The following is a 12,102-nucleotide window of genomic DNA, read 5'->3' on the forward strand; positions in this document are numbered from 1 at the left end:
GCGAGTTACCAAAATAGAGAAGTTTGTAGCCATTTTTACCGCGTTCGCGTTCAATGTCGCAGCTTTTGGCACCAGACCATCGGGTTTCTTGCAGAGCGCAGATGTCAATGCACCTTTTCCGAAGGGCTCTTGCGAGTTCCTCCGTCTTTCCAGTTAGGGTACCAACATTAAGCGTGCAGACACGTATTTGTTTTGTTCGTTGTGTGCGGACTAACTTGCTTACGTGCTGACGCCGTCCATGCGTCAAGAACCCTTGCCCATTTCTCGACAGGACCGGGGCCCTTCCTGCCGCGTCGACTGAGGTGGACGCCCTAGCATTTCTCCGAGGCTTGTGACTCAATCCGATCATCATGTTTGTAACGACATTCTATGCATTTTCTTGGTCGACCTGTCGCGGGGCCTGTCACCAAAAGAGACCAGGTAGGATTTAGCATAGTAGAATAACTCCAACTATACTCTATTTATCTCTTTCCCTGATCTCAGCATTTTATTTTTGTTTTACTGAGGATAGTACAGAGTACGTTGCCTCAAACCCTCCTCCTTTACCTGGGCTTGGGATCAGCATACTATGTTAATAGCATTTGATTGGTATTTATCAATAACAAAATGTTGACAGAACGCTCCAATAAAAAAATTATTGAATGTTCATCAAAAATGAGTCTTTTTAAAAGAACAAAGTTCGTACAAATATTAGGTTGCAGTTAGTATGCTGAAAATTAAATTAAAATGTCAAATGTCAATACTCTCTGTGAGATGAGGTATTTCTGCGCAATTTTGAATGTAAGGTCCTTCTCCTTTGTCAATCAACCATGAGACCAGATGAATGTTATTGCTTGCCTATGAAAGGTTACTAAAATTTGCGCTCAAAAGGTGCTTAATTGAATTTTCTGGTAACATTCTGTTCTGTACAATATATTGTAAATTATCAAAATAATTTCCGGCTTTCCCTAGAGCCTATGTCAACAAACAATTTTGTTTGACGTCAAGGCCAAAGAAGTAAATTTCAAACAACATCCTGTTTCCTAAGAATAACATGAATATGGTCAAGTCCTGCAGGAAAAGTCAATTTACCCAATCAAACAGAAAATGATTTATCCTCAACGCCTTATGCCTACCTTTCTCTTTCCAGATCTTTGATCTGAAAATTGAATATACCTTTGTGACTGTGACCTTAAATTAACTTTTTAGTCACTAAACCTAGCCCACATATTATTAATCTTTTGAATGGAAAAGAGCTCCCATAACATTAGGAATGCCTCTTACCTGGAAAAGCCGCTAATTATGAGTGGTAAAATAAGCAGGTGCTAAGCACGTCATAGCCAACGTTTTATTGATGGGTAATTTGGAACAGGTAAAGCATGTTTTGGAGCAGCCACTCCTTCAGAAGTTTCTACCTGGAGGTTGGAGAAATAATAAAACTTCCAGAGTAATTTGGTTTAGAGGTGTTTACTCTTGATTACTGGAAAACATAAAACTTTTAGCAGTGTAGGATCTTTTTACTTCTCGCATTCTAAGAGTTAATTACAGGTATTGAACTTGTATGATTGTGAATTGAAATTTAAAGAGTAATTACCAATACTTAGAAATTACCTGGTTTTTAGGGGAATATAATGAAAGGTTGTCTAACTTCACCTAATATTGACGTGCATAAAATGCAAGAACGTTCTCGCAGTCAAACGGACTTCAGTGAAGTGTATCTGAATTTACTTGTTCCGACTTCCTTCTATATAAATCGAACTCACATCCTTCTCAAGCAATGAAATCGCTCCGCTGTTTCTGGATGAATCCAATGATTTTCGCCCGTGATTGGACCAAATATGATTACGTAAGAGAAACACGCCTCGAAGTGATGAAAAGGAAACTGTACGTAATCTAATATCCAAGCAAATCTCAAACCAAATCCAAAATCTTTCTATTCCTTGCCAACTTTCAGATCAAAAGCCATCGACTACTTACGGAACAACATCGAATACAATCAAGGAATTGCCAGAACCCTGCGAGACGAATTATGCGCTCAAGTGGAGAAGTTCCGAGAGGACTACCCGTCTATCTGCTTGACTCCTGAGAAAGCGCGTGATGGGCGAACTGTGTTTGTTTATAATATTGCCAAGGAAGCGGAGGTCGAGGATCTGAAGTGGCACTTCGGATGGTGCGGACTGGTGAAATCGGTGATTTTATGCTGGAAGGATAAGGTATCGAATCGGGTGGCTTACATTGAGTTTGAAGACGAAATTTACGCGAACATCGCATTATGCATGAACAAGTCCTTGTTTATGGGTCAAAGGATACAAATCGTTCCACGAAATATGACGGTGGAGGTGAACATTATGCAGGCCATTACCACGTTCTGGGGGCAACGGTAAGTAAATCTTTTCGCTCAAATGCAGGATCTCCATTCAAATTTAAATGTTGATTCGTGAGCCATGAACGTGTAGCCTGATTTACACAGTTTCGTCGATGTTCCTTTTCGTTTTCAATCCATAAGGGCTACTTCCTTTCAATCGAATCAGTTTTTGTTTGCGAGTGGCTGCAGAGTAACAGAGGAGACTGAGTTTGCCCTTCTACCGCTTGATTCTGTCCGGACCTGAGTTTACACTGAATGGAGCTTATTTGCTAATAACCTTTATCAGAAGCGTTGCTTTACGTCTGCTGACCGGAATGGAGTAAACAAACATTGATGGAGATCCTGACTTGATAGTTGCAATGAATTTCAGGGTTCAGTGGAATTTGCATTCTAATTAAAATTTGTTTCATAGGCTGGAATCACAGTTCCTCTGCATGCGGCCGGTCAAAAGCAAGCTTCAATTATTGAATGCATTATCGGATCAACTACATGATTTGATGGAAATATATATCGAGGCGGAAAACTGTGGGAACAATACCAGCTCCATCAAAATATTTGATTTGATTCGGCGGAGGTACGTGATTAATATTGACTCTAACCATATGCTCCTATTCGCTCGTTCGAATAATATGTAAATTAATGACCCTTTTTTTGCAGCAAGAAATCATTGAGCATGGTTGACAGATTCGAAAATTGCAACGATGATGAATGTTGAGTCTGAACATTAATTATTAACTTATTTTGAATAAACATATAGAATGCGTGCGTCCGAAGAAATTTGTAGTTTATTATTGCCCCTCAGCAGAAAATACCCCAAAAAGGCTGATTAGATATGCTCAATCGGTGACAGTTTCCCTGACACAACTACAGCTCAAAATAAATCATTTACCAAAACGTAAATTGTCTGCACTTGCCGACGTGGTTTCCACTGGTATTCGTAGGGTTAAAATGTCATTCAACAAAGTAGCTAAATGAGCATGGTTACAACATGGCTACAATAATGGAGAGTGGGATACCACACGCTTGTTCGTTTGTTTGACACATATGAATATCAGCCAGATTGCAGGAGCTTACCCATGAACAGAAGCTGTATCATAAATTCGAACCCTTGTTCCAAAGGTTGCCTCCCTTCCTACCTAATTTTCTTTCTAAAAATTTGATTGCAGAAAATGGCCTACAGTGTGTTACTCTCCTGTGACCTGTTAAACATATGAATAAATTTTGACTTTGTTGCAATTATTGTTATGTTGTCGTTGGCATGGGGAACAACTGAATGCACTGTTTCGGCATTAGAAAACGAAATAAGTGGTAATAACCTTATTTTATTCGTTTATTCTTCTCAAAATGCTATCACCACGCCTCAAATGGGGATTTCTTTTGGAGTAGGGTAGGTGAACGCGTTTACGCACAGAGTGTTGGACTCCCGCAACAGTACGCTGTCGGACTACCAACTAAACACCTCCCTGCCATCAGAGAACTAGTCTGAAACCATTTGACACATTACTTCGGGCTAGTCCTCCCGTTCTCCCGGTTTTGGGAGCCTTTAAGTCAGGGAATTCCTTTCACCAACGGGAGGGGAGGAAGGGAGTTGTCAGTTCGGGGAACCCCTTATCGTCAGATTCTTCCGCCGGTCGAGTTCAATCTTCTTCACAATAAGAAGTGCCCGAACATAATACGCAATACGATTCCAGCTCCCGGCGCTCTTCAGCATCTCTCTGACAATGTTGTCTAGAGAGAGCTCCCCTATGTCTGCATAAAGCTGCTGACGAAAGCCGTCCCACCTCTCGCAAGAGAAAAAGGTGTGTTCAGGGTTGCTCGCCACTCCATTGGAGAATACACAATCAGGAGATCGCGCCTTCCCAATCCTGTGCAGGTAAGACTGAAAAACTCCATTCCCGCTTAGAAGTTGGGTAGGGAAGTAATCAATCTCACCGTGCGTTCGGTTCAACCACGGGTCTAAATTGTCGACGAGTCGCGCAGTCTATCTGCCCACTGACTCATTTTTACAAGAAAGTTGCCACTCGGCAAGGCTGCGTTAACACTCTTCACGGGTAACCACCTCTCTTAAGTTCTCGCCCATACGGAGGTAGATAGCTTTACGCCCCTTGGCATGGAGGAAAACGGGGATCACTCCCACGACCACCATCACAGCTGGTTCGGAGACGGTCCAATAAGCAGACGACACTCGTAAAGCTCCCCGCCTTGAGCAAGGCGCTTACGATGCACCTCCTTGTCAAGGGCATCAGCCCATACCTCCGCGCCATAGAACACAACCGACTGTGTTGCTTCAATAAGGAAACGTCTTCTAGTAGATATAGGGCCCCCAATATTCGTCGTTAACCGACTCAAGGCCGCAATTCCAGCTGCAGCCCTGTTCGCTGCTGTTTTGATTTGCTCGAAGAAACTCATCTTCGAGTCGAACATTAAACCAAGGTATTTAACCGATGGTATTGACTCTATAGTTCAACTCGCCGATCGATATGGACGCAGGGTTGAGACTCTCCTTCTGGTCAAGGGAAAAGTCCCCGGCAGCGAGAATCGCTTCAGCGAGTCTACTCCTGATGAGCTTCTCGAGTACTTTCCCGGCCGTGTCAAGCATACACAGCGGTCGGTATGCAGACGGAGCTCCGGGTCTTCTTTACCCTTGCTGATCCGCGCGAATTCCAGCGACAAGGAAAAATGTCCTCCTTTAAGCAAGCGATGAATGTCTCAAGTAGCAAATCTGGCCATTGGCGGAACACCAGTTTTTAAACTTGCATCGGGATGCCATCAGGACCTGGCGCCTTCTTCTTTTTCATAGTGAGAACCGCTCCTTCTTATTGTGAAAAGGGAGCAATCCTCGACGCTTTCCACGCTATTGACATCAACCCGTGTAGGATATCTGGGGAACAGTGCCCGCACAATGCGGTCCATCTGGTCAGTACTTAGTATGCAGGGCCTCCGCAGAGCCCCCAGGGGGAGCGTCGCGTTGGTGCTCGCCGGCAAGTAGTGTCAACCACTTCGAACGCGATGTACTGGTGATCACTTGCCGAGAAGTCTTCTAGGGCTCGCCATCCGTCCATCGATGATGCCAGAGATTCTGACGCAAAAGTGATATCACGAATGCTTTCTTCACAACCTGGGCGTCGAAACGTTGGCGTGGATCCGGTGTTTAAAACTACAAGTCCGGTTCTCGCCGGTTTCCCTCTGTTTCCCTCTGGCGTCTGACTGAGGCATGCCCGATTCAAGGACGCTGGCATTAAAATCCCCCTACCAGGATTCGTCCCTCCGTGCTCTAAACGGCGTCCTCGAGAGCATCAAGCCGGCGCCGAAAGTCCGGCATCGTCCTGTTCGGTGTCAGGTGAATGCTAAAAACGTTATCCCTAAACATCGGATCCAGACAAACCCGTTCCCCGGCCTTCGGGAAAAACACGATGTCGAACGTCGTCCCGAAGCCAGATCACAGCGGGACCCGATAAGTCGAGTTGTCATGAGGACGGGTCCTTGTTTCGGTATTGCTCGCTAATCAGCATTAGGTCAGCATTTACTTCCACAGCAAACTGTGCTAGCAACTAGTGACACCGTCCCGACGCCGCAGTGTATGCGACGCTCTCACCAGACGCGCCACCTATAGCCCTTGGTGGAGACTATCCCCATTCGCACCCTGCATTCTACCCATCAAATTTTGATTCTCCCGCTGCTAAAGAGTTTGCTCGGGGACTTCAACCACGGCGAGCTTTTGGCCTCGGAGCATTTAGAGAGGTGATACCTACCCGAGCATTGGTTACCTTTAGACATTCACGCTTTAGCGCCTCCTCCACTTCGACCTTTTCTGTGAAGATCAAGATCCCGGACTTCACATGGGCTCTAGGCTGGAAATAAGAGCCTTCTCCCCCAATAACCCCTTCACCGCTTCGCAGAACGTAATGTTGTTAGTCGTCTTGGGGCTCAGTTCGACGAGAATTCCGTCACTCCTCGTTTTCACTATGGAAGATACCTCTGCTCCGTTGTCTTCGGGTTTCATCCTGTAGCGGATTTTTTTAAGAACTTCCGCAAATGTCCTGCCTTCCATCGGTTTAATGAGCAGAGCCCACGGTCTAGTCCTTCTTCATTTCCTCGTCTTTTCTGCCCCTGGCTTTTGGTTGGTAGCCTCCTTGTCTTTGGACTTTTTCCTTCTTCGTCTTCTTTTTTTGGGCCCTGAAAACTACTTCGATAAAGTCTACTTCACGCACGTCGTATTCTTGCCGCTTTTTCCCCAGTTCGATTTGCAGTGGGTTATCTGTGGTCTGTTTGACGCAAGCAGCGCTCTCAGCAGGGCTGAGATGCGTCAGTAATTTAGCGGAAAATAATCGTGCTGATGCACTTAGCTTCTCACACTCGGCAGCGGGCAATTGTGCTATCGCCTACTTGTGCTTGCTGTGCTGCTCCGTGTCCAGGACAATCCATTGGCTCCGTCCAGGACCAAGACAGCCACGTGTTGGACGGAAGCATACTTTCAATTTACTTCTAAATGATTCAGCCATGCGTATTTACTTTTCACAGTTTAGTCCCACTAACCCCATGAAACGGTGTTGCTAGCTGGGCTGCTTCGCGTCCACCAATACCCGGGATTAGCGCTTTTGTCTGAAAAAACACTGCGAATTGGGCTTTTGAACGCGTTTGGTGTTAAATTCTCATTTTAAAGGAATTCCATAAAGAACCGCTCAAAGGACCCCCTCCCCCCTGCCCACATTTTCGAACCTGGCTAGCACAGAGGCGTGCAAGTGTCGACGGGGCACTTTGATGGAGCTTCAAAATTTGCGAGCGGACCTTCATCTATCTTCGAATCAAAGCATTAAGGGAGACGATAAGTAGGCGCCAAAATATACATTTTTACAAAGAATAAACAAGTCGGGAAATCGGAAGCTGGGTGCTTCAGGTATGAAAGGTTTTGTTTGCTTCTTCTGTGAGTATATTTGAGTGCAGAACTATCTCATTTGTACGTAGCCCGTTATGTATATGCATTTAGCATGTCAGATTTAGTACTTCGGGATGTAAATTTACACGGTAAAGACAATTTTGAGCTACTGTAATTTTGTTACTAATGGTATGATTTTGATCAAACTTGGGGATAATATGCTTCATATTATATTTTATACTACTACCAACTTTTATAAGTCTGGGATAAGCTTAAGGGGGGTTTTACTCAATTTTCTCAAAAAAATGTAATACACTATTATTAATTTAATTTGAACGGATATCGATATGGAGAGTATTTTGAGGCCTGGGCACCGCATAGAGGCAGCTTCACGAATTTTTTCAGATTTTTCGGTTGGGTAGTTTCTGAGAATGGATCCGTTAAAGAAATCGTCACTTCCCATCCCTCCCATTCCCCGCCTTTTTAACAAATCAAATCAAAACTAAGACCAGCTTCGAAAAGTACTAATCGAGACCTTTCATTTAATACCCCACATGACTATATTCGGTGAAAAAATTTGTTCACCCCCCTTTTACATGTATGGGGACCACCCTAAATCTCAACGTAGAAGGATTTCACTCACTGCATGCCTGGGGGTCCCCACCTTCTCACCAAATTTCATGTCAATCGGTATAGCCGTTTCTGAGAAAAGTGCTTGTGACAGCTAGATAGACAGACACACGGACCAGCTAGAGGAAGCTGGTCTGACACTCGCGGAGCATAAAACCGAGATAGTTTTGATTACAAAGCGAAGGAAGCAGACGTCGATAAAGATCAGGATTTGTGAACACATAATGCAGTCACAGCCAACCCTTAAGTACCTAAGAGTCATGGTTGACCTAAGACTGAAATTCAAGTCTCATCTTGAAAATTTAGCAACCAAGGCTTCCGGAGTGGCTACATTGTTGGAAAGAATGCTGCCAAATATAGGTGTTCCTAGGCAAAGCTGTCGGCTCCTGATCTCGAGTGTTGTTAGCTCCATCTTGCTTTATGCAGTTCCAGTCTGGGCATCGTCTTTGAAGGTGGAAGCAAACAGAAGAAAAATCGTAGCCCCATACCGATTGAGCGCATTACGTACGTCATGCGCTTACCGTACAACTTCAGATGAAGCAGCTTGTGTGATAGCCGGCATGATCCCCATCGACATCTTGGCGAACGAGGGCCGACGCCTCTATGACTCATCATATGCAATCGGTGAGTCCTATACCAATCGTCGGCAATTGGCACGAAGTGATTCTATTTTGGAATGGCAAAAAAGGTGGGACGATTCACCTAAAGGATGCTGGACACACAGGATTATTCTAGATATCTCTAAATGGATCAAACGAAGGCACGGTGAGGTCAGTTACCACCTAATTCCTAAGCGGACACGGAGGGTACCGTGCATACCTTTATCGCTTCGAGCGTAATGATTCCCCATATTGCCCGACATGCGTGATGATTCCGGGAGATGCGGAGCATGTTGTTTTTAACTGTCCGCGGTTCGCTGCACACAGGGTGGAGGCGGAAATTGATGCTGAGGCACGGTTGACACCCGAGAATATCGTGGACCACATGCTAGCCTCTGAAACATCTTGGAGGGCGGTGGAAAAATTAATGAAGGCGATCCACAATCTGCTGAGGAGGGAGGAGCTTCGGAGGAAAATTACAAATAACGACAGAAGCCGCAGTTCATAACTGATCCTGCCCCGCGATATAATACCGAAATGGCAGTCCCGCGGGGTAAGCGAAGGAGAAGGAGGTGGTTTTAGTGAGTACAAGTCTCACATAACCATATGGCAGGAGCCAGCGGTAGGTTTTGAACCTTCTACCTTCCAACGTATAAAACAAAAAAAGACAGAGGGACAGACGGACAGACAGACAGACAGACATTGAACCGATTTTAATAAGGTTTTGTTTTGCAAACAAAACCTTAAAAAAGGTCGGAAAACGGAAGGTAATTTTAATTACCCCCGCAGTGCGAGCAATCCAATTCGTTTCAATGAAAATTAACCAGCCCCGAAAGTCTAATAGCAATATCTAGGATAGGAAAAGAATACGTGAATATTCTATCGCTGATGAGGCGATGGCGTAAGTCAGAACGAATTGGTGAACCTCGCCGCAAAACTGAAATGTTTGGACTCCCTTGTCAAGGTAGGTGTAGCTGTTTGTTTCGCCATTGATGATGATGATGGAACTACCGTGGAACTACTGACGCAATACACGCTACACGGTTACTCATAACGAAATACCGAGAGATGACCAGGCATTTTCGAGACGCCTGTGCGTTAGATTAAATTGACCTAGCGTAATCTGAAGGGTGGCATGTGCGCGGGAGTCGCTGCGTCCCTGTCGGTGTTCATCAAGAGGAGGTTTTCTCGCGACTCCTCTTTGCTTTGTCAATGACACCGTCACGAGTAATATCAAGCATTCAGTGTCCAATGCACTGTTTCATGAAAATGATATTTTCCTAGGATCTCACAACGAAGCTTGGGAGTTGTTTTCAATACGGTCTTCGATTGAATCTGAGTAATACAGAGTATATGACGATCGACCCAAATGAACTAGACACTATCACTCTTATTATTAAGGATCTGACGAGAACTGAGCGATTTAAGCACCTCGGTTCGGTGCAGTCAGCTATTGGTGAATTGCGGCATGAAATTGATTGCATTAACGCAACTGGGATGTATTGAAGCTCCACAAGTCGCTGCCTTTTATGGATCCGAGTTTTGGCCGGGACGGAAAAGCAATGACCGCCGCTTCGCAGTAATGAAGGCAAAGATGTTGTCCTGGATCTCTGCCTCTGGTCGCTACGATCACATTCGATGTGAGAACCTCCGCGATTAATGTAAAAGTGAATGACATGTGGAATGAAAGTCGAAAGCTACTGCTAAGGGATATTTTTTCTTAATTTTTCCACTTGAAAAGATTTGCATACTTTACTCAGCGAGATCTCTCACTGAATATTTTAATATTCACAGGTTTAAAAAGGTAAAAAGTCGTTTAGAACTAAATATACTTTTCTTGCCCCAACAGGAAGGAACTGAACTGTCATAAGATCATCTTCAACCCATTTCAGCTCCTTAACAACTTTTAATCGGCTCGCCTCCTATGCCATACATTTTCTCTAAAAATAGATACCAGGAAATGTCAGCTGAACACTGAGTTTAGAGCTGTTTCCCAAAACTGAGCTAAGTAGATATGTATATTATGATATATTAAAATAAATACCCAATTGGGAGCACAATTAGCGTAAAGATAGAAATTTCAGAAGCACATCCCCGAGAAAATCCAGCAAATAAATACATCTCAGGTCTAATTTGCTTCTGGTACTTGCCCGGGAAAATCTTTTGAAGTAAGCACTGAAGGCGAATGATTTAGAATCATTTGCACCCACATTATTCTGCAAACTAAACGGAATGATACCCTTTTCGAATTACAAGTTAATTTCCTTTGAATTTTCCTACAATTTCAGTTTGCATCTTACCTTTTTAATCCAATTAGAGAAAAACTTTTAATAACTTTCAACTTAATTAAGAATTGATCAAAGATATTGAATTGCTTTGAAGATGTAGATTAGTCCTACGCGATTACTGGTGACGTTATTAGATTTCAGTTCATGGCAATGATTATCAAACACAACAGATATATATAACTCTAAGGTTTCAAATAACCGCAACCATATATGTAACGAGTACATGTCAGTTTACGTAAACTAACTTCTAGGCAAAGGGACCACATATCATAACATAAAGCGGCAAGTTGATGGTATTGCTGCAAGGGGTAACTAAAATCTGTTTATTGGGTTGGCTGGTTGCTACTGACGGGCATATTAGAACCTGTCAAACTCCAGGAGCAGCATAATAACCACGAAGGTCAAAGTGTGTTTCCTGAGAATTTTACTTACGGCCATATAGACGTTCATTGGTTTTGATAACATAAAGGAATGGTAGGTTTCTACTTGTATTGAAGAACTCTTTTTTCAAAAAAGACATTGGGGTGGGGTGCGATCTTTAAAAGTCCGCTGACGAAATCCTTTTGGAACTCCACCTACCTAGCAACGTCTCTTTGGGCATTATATCACCAAAATTGGTTATACAGGATGCATTCTAAAAGTAACTCGCATTTATCGGGAAAAATAGATTTATTTTGTACAGACGGTTAAAATTCTTCTAAAAAGTCCCGCCCTGCGTCGATACACCTGCGGAGAGGACTCTGTCACGCCTGGAAAACACCCTGAAACTCCTCGACTGGTATGCCTCTAAGGAACCTTGTAACTTGAGCTTGAATGTTCTCCACCGACTCCCAGTGGTAACCTTCAGATCTCTTTTCAGTCGGGGAAACAAAAAAAAAGTCACATGGAGCCAAGGGCTATAAGGAGGCTGGGACACCACGGGGATCTTGTTTTGAGTCAGGCGCTGGCTCATTCCACACTACCTTCGTCGTTACCAACTCCGTGGTGAAGCTTGGAAAGGTCTTTGATGTCAAGCCTGACGCATGCGACCCATTTCAGTCTCTTGAGCACCTCTAGGAAAAAGGCTGCGTTGACACCGGTACAAACTCAAAATTGACGATTCCTCTGATGTCGAGGAAGACAATCAGCATCGTTTTAATGCGAGACTTGCTCGTGCGCGATTTTTTGAGTATAGGAGAAGCCCTTGTGCCACCTTTCGTATTGGGATCTCGAAATGCATCTCTCCTTTAAGGCCTCTTGAAGCATTTGATAAGTTTCCGTTGCATTCTTCCCAAGCCGCACACAAAGCTTGGTCACTTACCGCTACTCCAGTCAGCACTCCATTAAGCAGTGCCACAATCGAAAAACAAACTTCGCGCAAAGACA

The 12,102-nt window shown here is 44.0% G+C and overlaps 2 protein-coding genes across 2 annotated transcripts in view; one reads left to right on the forward strand and one right to left on the reverse strand.

Annotated features, from left to right (window-relative positions):
* Positions 1 to 12,102, reverse strand: part of LOC119652434 (FERM domain-containing protein 8) — a 386,591-nt gene that overhangs the window by 84,253 nt on the left and 290,236 nt on the right. The gene's annotated exons all lie outside the window — the stretch shown is intronic.
* LOC119652435 lies at positions 1,643 to 3,121 on the forward strand. The gene is made up of 4 exons (XM_038056577.1): positions 1,643 to 1,863; positions 1,934 to 2,359; positions 2,757 to 2,918; positions 3,002 to 3,121. Exons 1-4 carry the CDS (start codon positions 1,757 to 1,759, stop codon positions 3,057 to 3,059), a joined length of 753 nt encoding a protein of 250 aa, XP_037912505.1. The 5' UTR covers positions 1,643 to 1,756; the 3' UTR covers positions 3,060 to 3,121.

Source organism: Hermetia illucens, chromosome 3 (genome assembly GCF_905115235.1).
Source record: "Hermetia illucens chromosome 3, iHerIll2.2.curated.20191125, whole genome shotgun sequence".
Classification (NCBI taxonomy): Eukaryota; Metazoa; Arthropoda; class Insecta; order Diptera; family Stratiomyidae; genus Hermetia; species Hermetia illucens.